Source organism: Vidua macroura, chromosome Z (genome assembly GCF_024509145.1).
Source record: "Vidua macroura isolate BioBank_ID:100142 chromosome Z, ASM2450914v1, whole genome shotgun sequence".
Lineage (NCBI taxonomy): Eukaryota > Metazoa > Chordata > Aves > Passeriformes > Viduidae > Vidua > Vidua macroura.
Window position 1 is genome coordinate 13,330,761 of NC_071611.1, and position 20,463 is coordinate 13,351,223.

The 20,463-nt window shown below is 39.6% G+C and overlaps 1 protein-coding gene across 6 annotated transcripts; it reads left to right on the plus strand.

Annotated features, from left to right (window-relative positions):
* The first annotated feature begins 27 nt into the window (after nucleotides 1-27).
* Nucleotides 28-20,181, plus strand: HNRNPK (heterogeneous nuclear ribonucleoprotein K). 6 transcript variants are annotated; one of them, XM_054004488.1, is made up of 16 exons: nucleotides 28-119; nucleotides 2,561-2,639; nucleotides 2,734-2,810; nucleotides 3,688-3,785; nucleotides 5,097-5,153; nucleotides 6,673-6,716; nucleotides 7,601-7,673; nucleotides 8,180-8,293; nucleotides 9,232-9,360; nucleotides 9,821-10,128; nucleotides 10,474-10,528; nucleotides 14,297-14,347; nucleotides 18,092-18,113; nucleotides 18,191-18,273; nucleotides 18,733-18,902; nucleotides 19,661-20,181. In XM_054004488.1, exons 3-16 carry the CDS (start codon nucleotides 2,762-2,764, stop codon nucleotides 19,692-19,694), a joined length of 1,287 nt encoding a protein of 428 aa, XP_053860463.1. In that variant the 5' UTR covers nucleotides 28-119; nucleotides 2,561-2,639; nucleotides 2,734-2,761; the 3' UTR covers nucleotides 19,695-20,181. The 6 variants fall into 6 exon arrangements, with proteins under 6 accessions (XP_053860463.1, XP_053860464.1, XP_053860458.1 ...); XM_054004489.1 differs by having other exon boundaries at nucleotides 19,722-20,181; XM_054004483.1 differs by having other exon boundaries at nucleotides 2,734-2,809; nucleotides 3,675-3,785.
* Nucleotides 20,182-20,463: the final 282 nt, after the last annotated feature.

The window sequence follows — 20,463 nt, forward strand, 5'->3', positions numbered from 1 at the left end:
AGGCGGGGTTTTAGCAGTCGCCATTTTCTCGCCTCCCGGCCGCAGCCGCTGCCGCTGCCGCTTTTCTGGGCCGCACCCTCGCTGCCCGCGCCGCTCCCAGCGCAGGTCCCGCAGCCCAGGTAGGAAAGGCAGGCCGGCCGGCCGGCCGCGGCATGGATCTAGCGGCGCCACCCTTTCCCCGGGCCCGTCTCGTCCTTTCCCTCACGGAGGGCGGTGCGGGTCGCGGCACCGCCTCCTGTTCTGACGGGCAGCGGCCTCACCCAACGAGGCGCCGGCGGCGCCGCGCGGGGGGTGGCGGCGGGGCCAATCGCGGGTGGCGCTGGTGGATGTGCGCGTCAGAGTCTGGGGCTGCTCCCCTTTCTCTCCCGTACGCGGCGGGGCCGGCGGCGGGCGCAGGTACGCGCAGCCCGCGGCGCCGTGCGGCGGGGGCCGGCGAGGAGGGGATGGGGGGCGGGAGAAGGGCACAGGCCGGTTAAGGCCTTCCCTGTGTCGGTAGAGCCGCCGATGTACTCCGCTCGGCGACGCGGCGTGACACAGCGGTGCGAGACGGCCTGTGTCTCCAGTCGTGGGGCCTCAGCCGCTGAGGGCTGCCGTGGCCCCAGCGCTTCCGTGGAGTCGGCGGTAGAACGGGGAAAACGCTGCGTGGAGTACATTGGTGTGTCGCCGCCTCGGCTATTGCTGAGGGCCCTCAGATGGTCTCTGTCCCGATTGCCCCGCGGGGACAGCGCGGGTTTCGCAGCGCCAGCGGGTGCGCTCCAAGGGTGGGGGGGCCACTGTGCCCAGGGAGAGCTTCTGATGAGGATTATGGCGAGCGCAGCGAGGGCGCTCTGGGCCGCGGCCTGCGCGGGAGCAGCCGCAGAGGCCGATCGGGGGCGGAAGCTCCGCATGGCAGCCGCGCCGCTCTAGGGGAAGGGCGGAGTGCCCGTGGCGCTAGGGCTGACCCTGCTCTGCCCGCTGGCTGGGGCTTCGAGCCGCCGGGCACCTCCTTTGTGTTCGCCCGGGCCGAGCCGGGTAACGCTCCCCGCGGCCGCGTGGTGGTGGCGGCGGCCCTTCCGCTCCCGGCTCCGCCTCGCAGCGGGCCGGCGGGCGCCATTTCGGAGGGCGCCATTTCTTTTGCTCCGCGGGGGGTGCCGCAGCGCCTCTGCGCTCGTCCTTGTCCCCTGGAGACGCAGGGAAGAAGGGGGGGAAGAGAGGGGCAGGCGAGAAGTGCCGCTACTCCCTGGAGGCGCTCTGGCGTTTCTCAGCTCTTAGGTCTGTGGTCGCTGGTTCCACCTCTCGTGTCCGCTTTAGCCCTTCGGTGTTCATAAGGAGCCTGACTTTATTAGTTGTGTGAATGTCCTCGATTTGCCTAGTTGAGCGAGATTACTGAGAATACGTGACGTGTGGGGAAGTTTGACTAAGAGAGACTAAGCCGTGAATTGTAATTGTAACTAATAAGAGTTTGCTGCCTGCTGCCTTAAAATTCATGAGATAGTTGGAAATAGATTAACCGGTGTCTGAAAGGGCTGTTACACTTTGTCCGTATCTTCCTTACTGCCCGTCAACGTAACAGCGCAATTTTGGCAATGTCTGCCTGAGATCCCCTTATTATTATAAATAAACTCTATTATAAACTTGTGCATGCTTGTTAGCCCCTTCAAGTACCTGGAAATATCGGCATGTGTTGGGAAGACAGAGCCTGCTTTTAGCCCCTCCAAGCAGAGCAGCAATTACATAGCTGTCTGCAAGTACGTTTAATGAGTCAGAATCAGTTTCTTCCCCACCCCCATTCCCCCTCCCCTGATTATGGATACAAGAATGAGTACCGGGTGTTTGTTGAGGCAGTGGAAGTTAATGGGATGCAAGGGGAAATATGTGATTATTTGGCTGGATTTGTAAATCACATTTTTAATGACAGTAAATCAGAAAATAGTTTTTTTTATTTACACTTCTCGCTAATGTGACTTAGTCGTTAAAAGCAGGTCACAGTCTACTTCAGAAAATTGTACTGAAGTACAGTGCTTTTGGAGGTTTGGGGGTGTGTGCATGCAGTTGTATGTAACTGCAGAAGGCGATATTTTTAAAAAGACGTTATTTTAGTGTAGTTGGAAGTTGTAATTTTTATTTTATTCATCAATTATAGTTGAGAGGAACACATACTCAAATGTGTGCTAGTAGAGAATTAATAGAACAAATGCTGATGATTACCGTGGCAGGACTTTTTATTAAGTGTCAATAGTGTTGACTTAAATAGCGGGACCAGGTTTTGGTGTGGTTTTGGTGTAGTGCCCTTTAGAAAGTGAAACAGAGGCACATATCCTATAATGTTGAGATTATGTGGTTACTTAAAACTTGCGTGTGCCCAAAAAGTGTAATTCAGACAGTGTAATTAAGAGTTTATGTAAGTCTACAGATTTGGCCTTTATCTTCTCTTAGTGGTGTGTTTGGCTTGGCAATGCTATTTCTTTTATGAGGAAAAAGTTTGCAGCAATAGTTTAGGTCAACCCTTTGGTTTCTGACTGTAGCTGAATCAGACACACAACGTGGGAAGATTCACAACTGATAAATGCTGTTTTCATAGGCTCTTGAAGCAATAGGCTGTTGGATTTGGATCCCGCCCAGATTACTTGAGTTTCTGTCAGCAAGGATATATAATAGCGGTAAGTTCTAGCAGTTCTGCTATTTTTTTTCACTTTAGCATGAGGTACAGTTTGTCTTTAGACAGAAAAATGTACCATCTTTATTTTTCAACAGGTTTTGCTTGCTTACATAAAAAAAGGCAATGGAGACTGAACAACAAGAGGAAACCTTTACCAACACGGAGACAAATGGTAAATTTTTTAAAGGACTATTCCTTTTTAGAAAGACTCTCTTAAAAATTCTAGTATTTCAAAAAAATTTATAATTATTTAACTTTGCCATATGTTTGCATCAGCAGTAATTTTTTGTTCTGCATTAAATGTCTTCTATTTTAATTAATGTGTCATTACACATGCTTGTGAAGCGTAAATACATAATCTTTTTGTTGGTATTTTTTAGACATGAGAACTGAAAGTTTTGACTAAATACTGGAAAATATTTCATAGCTATATGGAAAATGTGAATATGTATGAATACTGTAGGGCATAGCTGTAAATTGCATTTTTTGTTCATTGTAATTGTTACATGCAGGAGTACGAATATATGAAACATTGCTAAAGAGCTTAATGGAAAATTTCTTGGGAATTACGAGGGAGGTTTAGGCATTGTTGTTGTTGATTCGTGCCAGTTTTTCCCAGAGTATCTGAAGTGCTACTTTATTATTATTTCATCAGTATTTCAGTGCTGGACAAACTACATTTGAGCTTTATGCCTGAAAGGTTTTCCCCAGTTGAAATTATAAATGAATACTACGTGGGTGATGCTGCATTTCTTTAGATGTGTCTAAAATGTTGTGAATATCTTACTGACTGTTCGCAACATTCTCATTTAAGCCACAGTTCACAGATTTTTAAATGCATTTTCAATTGTTAATCAATTGAAAGCTGTTGATGTGAAGACTGGTTTCTGTGCTGTGGATGCTCAGAATAGACGTCTGTAATTAGTTTTGTGCTAATATGAAAGAACGTATTAATAGTACAGAGCATAAATTTGGCATGTCTTCCACTTCATTATGACTTAGAAAGTTAAATAAATGTTTATGTTTTCCCCCTATGGACCTCTCTACAGGCAAACGTCCTGCAGAAGATATGGAGGAAGAGCAGGCCTTCAAAAGATCTCGGAACACTGATGAGATGGTTGAACTGCGCATCTTGCTTCAGAGCAAAGTAAGCTTTTTTACTGGTTTTGTGTGTAGCGTTGTTCACTTATCTCAAGTGTATGTTGAGATAAGTGTAGAGAGATAATATGCTTTTTTTGCAATGAGATAACTTACTAAATTAACTTTCAGTATATCGGAATGGTAGTTGTAGGTGTATTGCAATGGAATTGTCCTTTGGGTTCTCTTAAAAGGTCCTTAGAAGTCCCTAAGGATCAATATAGGGTTTATTAAAAAGATATACTTGCTAAGAAGTAGAGCAGTAAAGATTCTAAGATATTTTTACATTTGAGTGGAAGGTAGCTATTTTGAGCTGTACATGAGTCTTTGGAAAAGAAGGTTTTTAGAGGATTATAAATAAGTGATTTTATTTTATTTATAAAATAAAATATGTGAGATGAGGACTTAGGATTTTAGTAATTCTCCCAAATAGTTCTACTAAACTTGTTCAACTCTGTCAACAGGAAGAAGTGTGGGAGTAGTCCTTCAGGGATTGCAGTGATTTTGTTGACAAGTGTAAATAGTTAAAAGTTACTGTGTGTGAATTTCCTCTGGTATTTCCAGTTGCTACAGATGATGTATACTTTCTGAAGTATCTCAGTCTGTTGTGTTGGTGTGAAAGAATGTAGCCTGAACCCTGTGTGGCATTTCTGACCAATAGCCATGTTACATGGAATACCATTAAATGTTTTGCATGCTGTTAACATAATGTATGTGTGTAATAAAAGTAATACTTTTCATAGAATCCTTGAAAGAACCTGATAAAAATGTGGTTTTCTAATTACTATTTTTTACTATTTGTCAGTTTATTCCTGTTAATGTTGGTGGCTTTAATGAAGTTGGTTCATTTCAGCCTTTTCCAGTTTATATTGCTCTGAGAAATTAGTTATTTTACCTATGTGCAAAACAATATTAGCACTTGAAGTTATCAAATGTTTGGAGCTTGAAAGTGGAATTTGCAGACATATTCCATAAGAAAAAAAAAAGATGATCAGATAATTGAAGAAGTAATTGACCTATATTACACTAATTTAGTTTGGTTTTTTTAATAGATCTAGTCTGTGAGAAGTTCAACATAGGCATAATTGCCTAAAACTTCTCTTTGGAATTGAAATATTAGAGGCAAAGCTGAGTTATCTTTCTCTGTGTGCTGTGTTCCGTGGTTGTAAGAGCTTTCAGTATTTTTTTTTTTTTATGCCAAAGTGGTGCCTCCCCTCATCTCTTGGGCCAGCAAGAATAGATCTACTGCTTTTAGTCTTGAGTTCAAAAACTTAGTCTGTGCTGAGTTGTCATAATGTAACTTCTGAAAACTATTTTCCAGAATGCTGGAGCAGTGATTGGAAAAGGTGGCAAAAATATTAAAGCACTTCGTACAGACGTGAGTATATATGAGTTTGAACCAATTTAACACCGCTTCTTTCAGAGCACTACATCGAAAACTTGATTGCGTGCATTTCTAGAAATGGGAGCAATTCATAGACATCCAAGTTAAAAGCCATTTGTATTGATTGTCAGAGTAGATAACAGTTCTTCAATTTATATTTCAATTAAAACTCAGCTTGATGCATGGGAAGAGAGGTTTATATTAAATCTCTTCACTTTTTTAATAGGATTCTGCTAAATTACACACTTGAAGTGGATTACCATCCTAATTAAAAATATTGACAAAACTTAAACCCCTTAATATTACCATTCCCCATATGTGCGCATCAGTTATAGTACTGCTGAAACCATCACAGTTGGCTGGCTTAACCCAGTGATAGAGGAATTCTTTAACTTCCTTCAAAAAAGCAAAATGAAATCATCCATCTGTTCTTTAACAGCTTGCATATGAAGCACAAAACCATTAATATTAAGGTTTCTTGCTTTAAATATGAGTATAAAACACTAAAGGAACATTGTATTCTATTACTTGGAAATATTTTTAAATGGTCATGACTTAATGCCTGTTCACATTTTACAGGGGGTTGACTCTGGTGATTAGACACATGCTCAGCGTTAATGTTGTGTATTTATAAAACTTGGCAACACTTCTTAAATTCCATTTGTTTACACTCCTGTACTTAACATCTGCTACAATTTCAACGGTTTTTCCAATCAAGACTCTGTTCAACGCAAGATTTGGCAGTATATCATTACAAATCAGTTCCAACTAAGTTCATAAACTACCGCGACTAGAGTTGAGATTTTAGTTGAAATGGTCAGGAATCATACATATGCTCACTAACTTTGGCAGCTAGTTGTTCCTCTTTCTTTAGGGTTTTTTAAATCAGGTTTTTTTTTGTTTGGGTTTATTTTTGGTTTTTTTTTTTTTTTTTTTTTTTTTGATTTTTTGAGTAAATCAGTATGTCACCTATATCCGGATAATTTAGATTTGTCTGGAGCACAAACTTCCCCGATTTGCCCAAGGTTCTAGTACTATCAGTCTTGACAGTTTTTGTGTCTACCCTCATGAGCCAGCCTGCTACTGAAACATAATTTATTAAAAATAAATAGTAGTTTAGTCAGATCAAGTGACTCATTTTTAAAGTCCATACTGTTAGGCCACAGTCGGTGTAGCAATCCATTATTGTGTTAGTCTTCAGAACAACTTAAGCTTGTTTCATTAATTGAGAGTAATGAGTATAGTTTGTATTAAATTAAAATTTATTGCTTTTCCCCCTTTTCCCTCTCCTTGTTTTTTTGGCCATATATCTCCGTTGCCCATGTACTGGATCGACTTGCCCCTGCGTTGCCCACCATGACGTTGGCCCATCCGCCCCTGAACGCCCATGTGAAAACCCTGGTTGGCTATGCCCAAAAATGTGCTCGTTGCCAAACGGGTACCATACTTGACAACTTCCGATTGAATACCCATGCCCAATGCCAACATCCACGAACGCCAATGACCAATGCAGTACAATGCCAGTGTTTCAGTCCCAGACAGCAGTGGCCCCGAGCGGTATGTCCCAACAGTTTATGCCTCACTGCCTGAATAGAAAGAGAGAAATGTATTTTATTACCTGCCTTTGATATAATTAAATAGTATCCCCTTATAGACGGTGTATTGTTTTTTTTCAAGTTTTCTGTCTTATTTTCCCCATTAAGTCTTTTTGTCACTGAACTTTTACGTGAGTTGCCCACCCAAACAATCCACTAATTTTATTTCAATGGAAGGAGCACAGCTTCAAGTGTTGCATATTTGCTGCATTGTAAATCAGATTGGTTCAAAATAGTCTCTCGCTCTGTCTTTGTGGCCCACCTTGCTCCCTTCAACATTGCCTGTTCATAATTATTTCTGATGAAGTGCTAATTCCGGTTCACTTTCCTTCACTTCTCATTTGTTTCGTCTTTTTTTTGTCTTGCATTTGTATTTGTTTTCTTGGAGGGCCCATTAGTAATCTGCGTTCCATAACTTTATTCCAGATACAACGTTCACCACTTGCATATCCTCACTTTTAATACAAGAAGGTGTGCCAATTCTACGAATGTAATAGCGAGGGTATCCTAATTAGTGGTGGCGGGGAACATGAGTAGTCACTTCTACTTTCCAGTTCTGCATCAGTTTCTTGCCCACTTAATTTGAGCCCTTCCAAAAGCCCATTCTGTCTTTCTCTCTCTGCAAGACCTACCTAATCTTAAATTTCTCATGCATATATTCTGGGCATAAACAAAGATGCATGTGTTGTAAATTGGGCAAACAGGTTTACTTTAAATGGGGAATACTTGTAAACTCTTCTTTGTAGTAAATCTTGTTAAAATTTTGTGTGTGATGATAAAAAGAATTTACTTCTGCTTTTTCTTTTCTACCTTCTCCATATTGTCTGTCATCGTGGCTTCCAACAGCATCCTGAGTATAAGTGCAGATATAGAGACAATTGGAGAAATCTTGAAGAAGATTATCCCTACTTTAGAAGAGGTATTTATCTTGAAATTTTCTTCTGTTTAGAATGAAAATATTAGCTTTTGAATGAGGTGGTTCTAGAGTTTGCTACTTTTTAAACACAGGAAATTAGAAACGTGAAAAATGTCAAAAGCCTTTTAAAGAAGGATTATGGTTGTCCCACTACATGTTGGCATTTTTTGGGTAGAGAGCAGAGTCTGTCATTGTTTATTAAACTAAGATTTTGAACAACCTTCCTTGTTTTCCAAAAAATAAGTTGCACTATTTGATACTGTCTTAAATCTTTATAGCAAGCGGTGCAGTGTAATTTAATAAATAATGTAAAAAATAGGGAAAACTGATACTTAAGTTGAGGTGAGGTGTTTAAATTGTTGTGGTTGTATTGAAAGAAATACACGACTACAATTCAGCAATAAATTAAATTGCCTCATTCTGTTTAAAGAAAAAGCTTAAAACCCCAAATATTTTGAATTTTTGTGATTAATCTTTATTGCTTCTCCCTATATGCATCTTATTTACAGTATCAACACTACAAAGGCAGTGACTTCGACTGCGAACTTCGACTTCTTATTCACCAGAGTTTGGCAGGAGGCATCATTGGTGTCAAGGGTGCTAAAATTAAAGAACTCAGAGAGGTACTTGCTTTCTGTTCTTGTGAGATTTCATTTTGTTCAATAACCAATATTTTCTGTTCATAAGAGGCACATCTAAGTGTAAGGCACATGTAAGCAACACATGCTTTTGATGTTGTGGGACAGAGCTGGGAGTTGCAACTTTATTGCAGAACCTCAGAAATAATGTCAGTGGCAGAGCCAGGACTTGGTTAAACATGTTTTTGGTCGAATACTGCTTTTAAAGAAAAGATTTTTACTTCATTTTATTAAAATTGTATTAATTTCTCCTTTTAAAATAAACTGCTGCATAGTGTAGAATTATTTGTGTGGTTGGACACACAAAATAGCAAGAATGAAAGCATCTCTGCAGTAGATGTACTGTAAAGGACTTAATGTTTGGTTTTGTATTTTTTAATTCTAACTCCTGGAAGACCTTTTTTTTTTGAAGTGAAAGAGTAAGATTCTAAAAACTTAATGGTCTCTATGAACTGAAAACACATGGTTGAGTTTCTTGGCATTGTGTCAGGCAGTTTCAGGTCAGTTCAGGTATAAGCCAATACTTGTTTGTATGGATTAAGAAAGGCAAGATAACTAGACATAATCCTAGCAACATTGCTGTCTTAGCATCCAAAGCATGTTTAATTTGAAAGCTAATAACAGCCTGTAAGCTCACAATGGTTATGTGGTCCTTTTTCTAATACTTAATTAAGTAATGCATTATAGCTGCATCATAATTGAAACAGGAGAAAATTGATTTGTTTTTTCATCTTCATACAAAATTTAGAGCAGCAAGATCTTTAAAATATGTAATCTTCAAATTTTGTATGATAACTCAATGCAGCAGATTTAAGTGGATGGGAACTTAATTGTCTTTTGAATCTATTTTTTAAATATTTTAGTAGTTTTATAAAGTTTTTAAAAATATATGTGATAATCTTGGATTTTTTTTTCTTCTGCAGAACACTCAGACCACCATTAAGCTCTTTCAAGAGTGTTGTCCTCATTCGACTGACAGAGTGGTGCTTATTGGTGGAAAACCTGATAGAGTTGTTGAGTGCATCAAGATTATCTTGGATCTTATCTCTGAGGTAATGTTTATTAAATTTATTTTATTCTTTCGTTGGCATTTAGGATTTTTTTAGACATTAATTGGATGAAAAATGGTGTCTTTCAGTTTCTAGTTGAAATTTAGTACCTCCTACTTTCCCAACAGCAGATGATGGACAGTTACAAACCTTGGAAACTGTTTCTATTGTTTAGTATAGAGGAAAGCAGTTTTTGGTAGTAGCGGGCCATTTATGCTTTGCATGTGATCAGAATGAAAAATTCGAAGAGGAAGGAAAACCAAATGTATCTGCCACATCTAAGTAGTTTTACTGTCATAGTTAAGTTCACAGGAAGCGCATCAACATCTCCTTTCTTGGCATGAAATGAAGCATTGTGAAATCAAGAATGTGTTCCAAATGCATAAATGTGTTAGTTTAATTAAATACACCAATTGTAATAGAACTATCTGATTTGAGGAATTGGTTTGTTTGTTTGTATTAGTCTCCAATTAAAGGACGGGCCCAGCCTTATGATCCCAATTTCTATGATGAAACGTATGACTATGGTGGCTTCACAATGATGTTTGATGATAGAAGGGGACGGCCAGTGGGCTTTCCAATGCGTGGAAGAGGAGGTTTTGATCGAATGCCCCCTGGTCGTGGTGGACGACCTATGCCTCCCTCAAGAAGAGATTATGATGATATGAGCCCTCGCAGAGGACCACCACCACCTCCACCAGGTCGTGGTGTTAGAGGTGGCAGCAGAGCTCGTAATCTTCCTCTTCCTCCTCCACCACCTCCTCGTGGCGGGTGAGTTGTTGCGATAATTGCATTATACAAAAACTCATGTATATCTGAGTCATATTTTCATTGATTTTCCCATGCTTCCATGTTGGTAGTGATTATGCGGGATTGAGCCTGTATTATTTGACAAGAGTATTTTGAAATTTACTGAAATTTAACTACCTGCTGTGATGTAGTAAGTTGCCAGGACTATAGTCAGTAGTTCTGGAGCTTCTGTTATTCAGTACTTGGGGAGAGTAGTTTGATACCAAGTTATATGTGAACCCTGAATGGGAAAATTCAGATGAGAATAAACAAGTTAGCTTGTAACATGTGTAGCACAATTAACATGCTGCTGCCTTTTTCGTTTAGAGATCTGATGTCCTATGACCGAAGGGGCAGACCAGGAGACCGTTACGATGGCATGGTATGAGTTTAAAATTTGCTGTGTTGTGTCCCAAAGCACAGTTAGCGTGCTGACCTGTTGCTGAACCACATGCATGTTCATGTGGGACGGTTCACACCATACACAGTTCTGATTGTAAAACCAAAATGTTTTGTCCATAGAAGTGGTCCTCCTGTGGATGAATATTTGAGGTGTAAATGGTACTCTTCAGTTTTCTTTCTTTCTCCCAGTCATCAAAAAGATTCAGTGATTTTGATTGTGCTCAGCTCTGTAGGTTTTCTTGCACTGGCCATCTTTCAGATTTTTTTAATCAATATGACGGAAATAGCAACTGGGAGATTTTTCAGATAGAGAAAGCATGTCAGAGCAATGTTGTCTGGTGACTTACACAAGCATTCTTAACACTAAAGGTTGGCGAACATGAGCATTGATACGGTAATACAGATTATGGAGCAGCATCTGAGAAGAGCTCTAGTTGATGGAAGGTGATGGATCTTTCGAATCAATTCTTCTATATTTGCTAGTTTCTCTGCAGAAAATCCACTCTTAATTCCAAGTGTTCTGGAAGTAGAACCACTGCTTAGTTGAATCCTACATCATTTCTTTCTGGGGGGAGAAAGAAATCTCATAGTATGTGGAAGCTTAAAACAAAGGACACAGATAGTCTTCTATGTTGCATTCTGAACTGCCACGCCCCAGCAGCAATCTGCTGTTCTGAGGCAAGATTTCCTCTTTCCTCCGGAAGTCCAGGAGGTTGTCCTGGTTTCAGCTGGGATAGTTACTTTCTTCTCAGTAGCTGGTCCAGTGCTGTATTTTGAATTTGGTATGAGAATAATGTTGGTAACATACTGATGTTTTTGTTTTTCCTGTATAGTATTTATACCAAGTCAAGCACTTACTCAGTGTCTCATGCCCTGACACTACTGAAGTTGGGAAGTATTACAATTGGTACAAGTGACCCAAACTGGCCAAAGAGATATTCCACACTATAGAACATCATATGCAGTATATAAATTGGGGCAGGTACCCAGACAGGGAGGGGGTCCATAGAGGTTTGAGGATAGGGCCTGGCAGTGGTCAGCAAAGTGAGCAATTGTATCACGTACCCTTGATTTTATTCTTGGTTTTTTTATTGTTTTGGGCCATGGTGGTGGTGGTTGTTTCATTTTTTGTTAGTTTTCCTTGTTTTGTTTTTTAACTTATTCTCAGTTACTAAACTGTTCTTATCTCAGGTTGTAAGTTTTGCTTTTGATTCTCGTCCCAGTTCCTCTGGGGGTTGGGTAGGAGTGTGTGAGCAAGCAGCTCTGTAGTGCTTAGTTGCCAGCTGGTCTTAAACCGCAACAGAGGTAGATCTCTATAGTAGCAATATTCTTTTCTCCTCTGGCTTTGTTTGGCACCTTCTTTAAGATGACAGGTGGCACGTTATTTTTTTATTCTAAATGAATGTAAAAGGTAGAAATTAAAAAGAGCTCTGAAGTAGGCTACCTAAATGGGCTTCACGTGAACTCCTTGGGAATAAGAGTTACTGGAACTACAAATTGCAAGAATGTCATATGCTTATTAGAAATAATGAAAGGAAAGATTTGCAGCTGCAAATATTTGCAATCACAAAAAACCCCCAGCTGTTTCCCATGGTACTTTACATGCTAAAAAACTGGAAGAATGGAGAAGTACACCTCCAAGATTCCTTATCTGTATTACAGATTTTCAGAGCTTAGGTTTTGTGTTCTTCTGTTTGCAGCTTATACAGCCTGTGCTAGAGTACATAAACTGAGCAGCCTGCCCTTCTTTGGGTATTTGGTTGAGCACAGTCTTACTTACCTTGATCTTGGGCAGTAGTGTGTTCTATTTTTGTTCTATTTTTATTTCAGTTCAGCTAGAATAGAAAATCCATTTTAACTTAGGCTTAGCCTGTCAGGTTGACCTTCACTTTATTGACATGAGTTTCTACATGCAAGTGGAGTAATTTCTGCTAGTTTGGTTTCTTTCATGGAAAAAAAAGGCAATTTCATTTCTTTTTCATAGTGAAGCTGCTCAAAACTTTGGCTCCTTTGTGACCAAGTGTTATAGCCCATTAAAGTAAGGACTACTTCCCAACAAAGATAGTATTTAATTTCTAGTTTTAGTTAATCATGATCCTAGTATCCTAAATTGTGTAAGCAGAAAGGAAATTTTCACACTGTGACATCACAGCTTCGAGTATTATGCCTAAAGGTATAAAGTCCTCCTGTGCTACAAGCATCAAATATAAACTTGTGTAGCTAACAGTTTAAACTAAACCAATATTACTGTGGTTTGTGATGGAAAAAGCCGCTCTTAGAGAGTAGAAACACTGTTTTCACATGGATTCTATCCTACACAGGTGTAATAAAGGGTAACAATTGATGAACATCTCAGAAATGTGGGAAAAATTTAATGTACAAAACCAATTTTTTGCCACTTCTCCTTTCCATTAAAGGCAGAAAGATTGAAGAGTTGACAGTTTTTAAGACTGGATGCTGATCTGTGGTTTTTCCTGTATTCAGAGATATGACAGTGTTGACAGCCTTGTAAATACTGAGATGAAAAAAACCCATTTTGATTTTAAAAGATGGCAAAATTCCTCTTGGCCGTACAGAGTTAATCACTTAAGTTGATATGTGTCTGTTAGCCTGGCTTAAAGTCACAGTGTAAATATGTACTGCTGTTTAAATGCTCATTTGACTTACAGTCTGTTCTGAAGCTTTTTCTCCAAAGTACAGACTTGTTTATCAGCATCTAGAAATATAGCTACTACAGTGTGTAACTACTCCAGATCAAATCCTGTGTACCATAAGGGCTATGGTGATCTGAAAAATACTGAGTTTTCTGTATTTTTTAACACACTCATTCTCAGGGGCATGTAAAAAATTAGTAAGGAAGACCATATGGCAACTCTACTATTTATTCGTGAAGATGCTGGAAGGAAGTAACAAAATCTAACTTTCCTAGGTCACTCTTAAAAACCAGAAAAACTTACAGCAAAATAATTTGACATCAGTTAGGACTGCATGCAGGGGTTTTTATTAAATGTAAAAGTTAAGCTCTTTGCCTTATCCAGCCTGTCTGTTATCTGGTTTCTGTTCCTGTTTGAGTAGTGACTAGCACAAATTAGTCTGAACGTGAAATGTTATGCATGCTAAGACACCCTGTTTCAGAAACTCAGTTTTGCACAAGTAAACATCACTTGCTGGAACTGTAAAATTCTGAAAGAAATGCCATATATCATATGTTTTAATAACATAATTAAGTTTCTAATGTAGTTAAACAGCAGTAGATTGTTAGTCTACTTACTGGCTAGATGAGGTATGTGGATAGTAGAACATAACAAGCAGTGTCCTTTCTGCTTAACCTGCAGTTGGCATAATCACTTGCAGTTATTTGTTTCAATCTTACTAAACCTTTTTCTAGTAGATGGCAGAAATAAAAGATTGATAAAGTATTTCTACATGTAATAATGTAAAAAGATTTTCTAAAATAAAAAATAAGGCTTAAGTTTTGCCTTGCCATTAGTTTCTGAGTTTCTTAGTTAGAGGAAAAATCTGCTAATACCATAGAAAGAGAAGGAAGACAGGAGTTACCCATATAGAGTTGTCCCAAAGTAGAATTAAAAGTCAGTGAGTCTTGAAAGTAGTCTAAATCACGTAATTTCAAGTCTTTGTTAATAGTATAAGGGTTTCTTTGTACCACTATGCATTGTTTGGTTGCAACATTCTCTAAAAGTCTGTATGACCTGGATTTCCTCTCTTCCTCTTATGTTGCGTCTGGAAGATGATGCAGTGTCATGTGGATGCCTGTGATGACATGCAGCCACCAGAGTTGGTGAGTGTTTTCAGCCTGTTTTCTGAAAACTGCTTTATTGAATGAGTTCAGTGATAAAGCAAATTTAAGAGATCTTGAGTGTAGTCCATGGCAATTTGCGCATATTAAAATTTATAAAGCCATTCTTCTGACTCTGAATTTAGGGGCAGACTTAATGGTGTGTCTTTTGAAGGCAGGTAATGCTAATAGAAATGTGGAATTACGCAGCAGCCTGGTAAAAATAGAGGAGCTTTTCTGTACCTCTTTTGCCTCCTTTACACTGTATTTTCATTTTGCTAAATGTTAACTTTCTCCATAACTGATGCACTGTAGATGCATCAATTTATGATTTATATTTTGGTTTACTTCCATAATGTTGTGCGATTTTACTCCAAGCAGCAAATATTTGAAGTAGCTTCTCACTTTTATTTGTCAATAAACTGTTTACCTATCAATCTATTTGAAAATATATCATTTGATCACATAGGTTTTGGGATGTTATCACAGAATTATAGAATGATTTTGGTTGGAAGCAACCTTAAAGGTCACTTAGTCCCAACCTGCCATGGGTAGAGAACCTTGAATTAGACTAGGATGCTCAGGGTTCCATTGAACCTGGCTTTGAGCACTTCCAGTAATTGGGTGTCCACAGCTTTTCTGGCCAGTTTGTTCCAGTGCCTCTCCACCCTCACAGTGAAGAATTTATTTCCAATACCTAAACTAAACCAACCTGCTTTCAATTTAAAGTTGTTGCCCCTTGTCTTTCCTCTACATGCCTGTGTGAAAATTCCTCTCCAGCCTTCTTGTTGGAAGGCTGCCTTCTGGAGCTGGAAGGCCACAATAAGGTCACCCTGGCGCCTTCTCCTCTCCAAGGTGAACAATCCCAGCTCTCAGGCTTTCTTACAGGAGGGGTGCTGCATCCCTCTGTAATCTTTGTGGTCCTCCTCCAGACTTAATCCAGTAGGTCCAGGCCCATAATGTTGGGGCACTCAGAGCCGAATGCAGTACTCATGTTGGGGTCTCAAGGCTAGACCTTTTGATGTAGAACAGGACACAGTTGCCATTCTGGGCTGCAAGTGCTCATTGCTGGGTCATGTCTAGCCTTTCACCCACCAGCACCCCCAAGTTGTTATGGGCAGGCTGTGTTCATCCCCCAGCCTGTGTTGGTACTGGGGGTTGCACCAATTCAGGTGCAGCACCTTGCTCTTCATCTTGTTAAATTGAATGAGATTCCCATGGGCTCACTTTTTGAGCTTGTCCAGGTTACTCTGGGTGGCATCCAGACCTTCAGGTCTGACACTCATTTTGCATACTTGCTGCAGGTGTACCTAATCTGTTTGTGTAATTGATGAAGCAAGACATTGTGTAGCCCTGGTCCTAGTGGAAGCCAATCCCTGAGGGACACCACTTAATGTCTGTTGAAGCTCTGAGCCATTGACTCTGCCCCCTGGATGTAACTATCCCTATTCAATAGTCTACCCGTGGAATCCATTCCTCTCCAATTTGGAGGGAAGAACATGGGGACTATGTCAAAGCCTTTACAGAAGTACAGGTACGTGGTACCTGTAGCCTTTCTGTCATTCACCAATGTAGTCACTCCATTGTAGAAATTATGGAGTACATCAGGTGTCTTGAAGATGGCAAAATGCTGCCAAATTAATAATTTTGATTAATTCATGTGAAAAGTCAGTTCTTAGCTTATATACACAGCAACTGCTATCAAATTCTATTGTTTTGTAGTGTGGAGAGGCAGATGTGATAAAGGAAGGGTATTTTCTTTAAAAGAAATGAGTTCAAAAAGGTATCCTATGGCAATATATGTGTGTATGCGATATGCTATGTGATCAGCTTCTCAATTAAACCTTAAGCAGAATCCTTCATTGTCTTCTATTTTGGACTCCACTGTGAACTCTATTATGTTGTCTTATAATATGTATTGCTTAGTAACATGATTAGACAATACAGGTTGCTTAGAGACAGAGGATAAGCGCAACACTTCGATCTAAGTAGCTTCCATTTTGATGTAAAAAGAAAGATGGTGAGGAATATTTTTTGGGAAAGTTGTTTCTTTGTAACTTCTATGGGCTGGTACTTATGAGTGGCTGAACTTGACTGACTGCCAGCTGCTTTCATGCCCCGTCCATAGTAGAGTGAGGGAAGAAAGTAAGACAGAAAAGTCTGTGGCTCATGATGGAGACAGGCAGATCACTTACTAATTAACATCATAGGTAAAAACAGAGTTGGCTTGGGTAGATTTCCTGCCACTTTGTGTAGCGTGGTGAGAAACATAAAAACGCCTTTACCCATCTTCCACTTCTTCACAGACTCAGCTTTCATTCCTTCACTCATTCACTCCTTACTCTTCTACTTCTCTGCCGTGAACAGTGCAGGGGTGATAGGAATGGCAGGTTCCCAGTCAGTTCATCGCACTTGTCACTGCTCCTTCCTCTCTGCACTGTTCCCCTGCTCCAGTGTAGGGTCCCTTCCATGGAATTATACAGTTGGAGCTGCTCAAATGATCTTTTTCCAGTGGACTGTAATATTTAGGGAACTGTTGCAGTGTGGGTCCCCTTCATATGGTACAGTCCTTCAGGAACAAACTAATTTGGTGTTGGTCCCCTCACAGGGCACAGGTATCTGCCTCTGCAGTTTCCTTCTGGGCATTTCTACCTGCTCTCAATGGGCTATAGTGTAGTGATCTGCTCCAGTGTGGTTCTCTCCATGGGCTGCAGGGAAGTCTCCATTCCAGTGCCTGAAGCACTTTTTTCATCCTTGTTCACTCTAAAAGTCAGTGCACATTGGGAATTTTTTGCTCTTTCCTTAAATATTGTCACTGAGATGTCACCAGCTTGGTTGAAAGTTTCAGCTTTAGGTAGCCTCCAGCCTCCTCTCACAGACCCCAGGAGTCTCTTCAGAAGTTGAATTTGAGAGAACCATGTATATTTATTCTCTGCTTCTGTAGCAAAGTATAAATACATGGTTTTGCACACTTAAAACACATTGATGAAATGAGAATTTGACATCAAATGCAAGTTTACAAATCCTAAAAATAACAGGGCCAGGAGTGCTCGTTGCAGTGATTTACATTTGGTATATGGTGGTTCAAATGTAACAGAAGTAATTCATGTCATGATTGTTTATTCAGAGATATAAAGGGTTGTAACACAGTCAGAATCAAAAATGTAGATGTAGTAGGATGATTTACTGGGCAGACTTCTTGCTCCAGAAGTGGAGACTGGAGTTCTTTTTGAGAGTTCTTTTTGGAGTTCATTTTAATAAGGCTCTGATTTTGTAATTCTAGTATTTAGTATATAGGTCACAAGTAGATCAGCATCAACAGCTGTCTACAAGAAACTGAGATAGTGAGACTGGCTTGGTAAACTGGCATGGCTGAATTCTTTGCCATTTTATGTGCTATTCTTAGAGGTTTTGATAGGGTAGGATAAGAATCACAGAATATCTGGAGAATATCATTTATGGGATGGACAAGAATCATCACCTCCAACTGGTGGTCCTGCACAAGTCGGCCTCTGGTCCAAATGGACAGAGGTTAATGAGATCTCTCCCACCCACCCCTTTTGTTTCTGGTCTTCCGTCTTTGCCTCAGGATGCCCTTGATGGTGTAACACTGTTGTATTTATATCAGCTTGAGGGTCGTGATGTTTGATTAAATGTGCTTAAAGTTAACAATATAATGCTTAAGATAAAAATGTGTTAATGAAACATGGCTGTTCATGTTAATGTTTTTTTCTCTTTCTCTTGCAGTTTGAGGGTGGCTCTGGTTATGGTAAGTGTTCATATAGAACCTTTGCATGTAGTTCATTATGTAGTTACTAAAGGGCTTGATGCATACACTTAAATCAGATTATTCTTATGCAGGGGGGCGTGGTTCATATGGAGATCTTGGTGGACCCATCATCACAACACAAGTAACGATTCCCAAAGATGTAAGTAAAGTTGATTTGCTTTCAGTTCAGGCTTTCTCTTTAAAAAAAGGTCACAGCCATTTCTCAGACTGTTTAAGAAAATCAGAAATACTTAAAATGCTCGATAAAGTACTTCTAATACAAAACAAGTGTTTCTAAATCGCCAGCAGTGTATTGCTTGACTATTTGGTTTCTGTCTTCAGAGACACATTAAAGAATTCTACTTGTGGTTAATACTCAGTAATAGATACGGTCCTTGTAACCCGTGTTTTGCAAATGAGAGCTGGTTCTCCCAGTTTTATCTCACCTGTGTTTATACAATTAATACTGCAGGGGATATTTTTAGGCTGTAAAGAAATAAGCTCCTATTGCAACACTTAAAACTGAATTTGTGGAAACTACTCAAATGCTGTTGTAATTTTCTAACTTTTTGGAAAGATAGTTGTATCAGGAAATGAATGTTTTTGCTTTCTTCCCTAGTTGGCAGGATCCATTATTGGAAAGGGAGGCCAGAGAATCAAACAAATACGTCATGAGTCAGGAGCTTCGATCAAAATTGATGAACCACTAGAAGGCTCAGAAGATCGGATAATAACTATTACAGGAACACAGGACCAGATACAAAATGCACAGTATTTGCTGCAGAACAGGCAAGTTAAAGTTTAATGTTGTCCCTACTGTCAAATTAACTTGTATATTATAAAACTGCTCTCCTCTGTGAATCAGTTTTTGAAGAAGGCAGGTTTTAAGTAACTATTGGAACCTAACTTCTCTAGTGGTAGTTCTGCCTTGATTCTCTTCTGCTCTCCATTCTAATTAAAATGAAGACACCCTCAAAACTAATCTTGCTGGAAGACATCTTAACCAAGCAGTCCTCTCCTTTCTCTGGTGAAAACTGCTGCAAAAAAAACTACTTGTAATAAATTACATAGAGCCTGTAGAAAATATAGAAGATTTCAGTGGATGTTGGCCTAGTTCTGTGTGGAAGACTAGTGATTTTGTTGTTTTTAGATAACTAAATTGACAACAAATCACAGTCTGCCATATGGCACAGACCATGCCTCTACAGGACAAGTTGAAATCGATTTGGGGCTGTTATGCAGCATTTGACACCTTGCTGACAGTACTTTGCCTTTTCTGCCAAATATTAACAGCTACAGATAGCAGTTGCTGTATTAACATTCTGGCTGCTATAGCAGTTTTAATGTCTTAACTGGAGTGTTTGGCTTTAGATTACTAATATTTAACTGTGCCTGAAATACACTAATATAATTGTTAGCCATTGACATTTTTAAATCATGTATTTTTAAACGTATTAGTAATTTGTAATTTAATATGCTTTATGAATGTTGATGCAAGATGTATGGTCCATCATTCTAATACATGCTTTTTTCTTTTTCTTTTATAGTGTGAAGCAGTATGCAGATGTTGAAGGATTCTAATGCAAGATTATTTTTTCTTTTTTATAGTGTGAAGCAGTATTCTGGAAAGTTTTTCTAAGACTAGTGAAGAACTGAAGGAGTCCTGCACCCTTTTTTTTTTTTTTAATCTGCTTCTGTTTAAAAAGCCAACATTCCTCTGCTTCATAGGTGTTCTGCATTTGAGGTGTAGTGGAATCTTTGCTGTACACCAGATGTAATGTTTTAGTTCCTTACAAATACATGGGGTGGGGGAGGGCGCACGAGACTAACATTGAAATTTTGAAGCGGCAGAGAGAGTGAATTCTATTTTTGTTCATTGTTGGTGGTAAATTGTACTGTTTTTCTGTAATTGTTGTGAACACCCTGCTTTATGTACACTGTATCTTACTTTGAAGATGGAGAATATGGTAGGCCACGTGTCCCTGGCATTTATTGAGAGCAGTGTGCAGAATGTAATGCATTTTTGTAAGAAACATTTTAGGATTTTTAAATAAATTTAGTGAACCTATTCTTGGTGGTCATTTTTCTTCAGGTCTACATAAGGTCATCACTAAAACGGATACACCTGGTTTATTTTTTTTTTCCCTTATAAATTAAAGTTGCTGTTAAGCTTGCTCTTCAATTTCCTTGATATATACATGGAGTATATGGGGTTTTTTTGACAAATTAAAGAGATCGTGTGAAAACAATGACTGCTTTGCTGTTTCAGGGTGGGGGGAAAGGTGAAAATACTCATGCAAATGTGTAAAACTTGACATTTTTGCAAGTGTTTGGCCCTCCTTGCAATACA

Excerpts from the sequence above, each read along its gene's own strand:
- HNRNPK (XM_054004483.1), top strand. The coding sequence starts at position 2,762 with ATGGAGACTGAACAACAAGAGGAAACCTTTACCAACACGGAGACAAAT. Across the intron at positions 7,674-8,179 it reads TTATCCCTACTTTAGAAGAG|TATCAACACTACAAAGGCAG; the intron begins GTATTTATCTTG and ends TCTTATTTACAG. Across the intron at positions 10,129-10,473 it reads CCACCACCTCCTCGTGGCGG|AGATCTGATGTCCTATGACC; the intron begins GTGAGTTGTTGC and ends TTTTTCGTTTAG.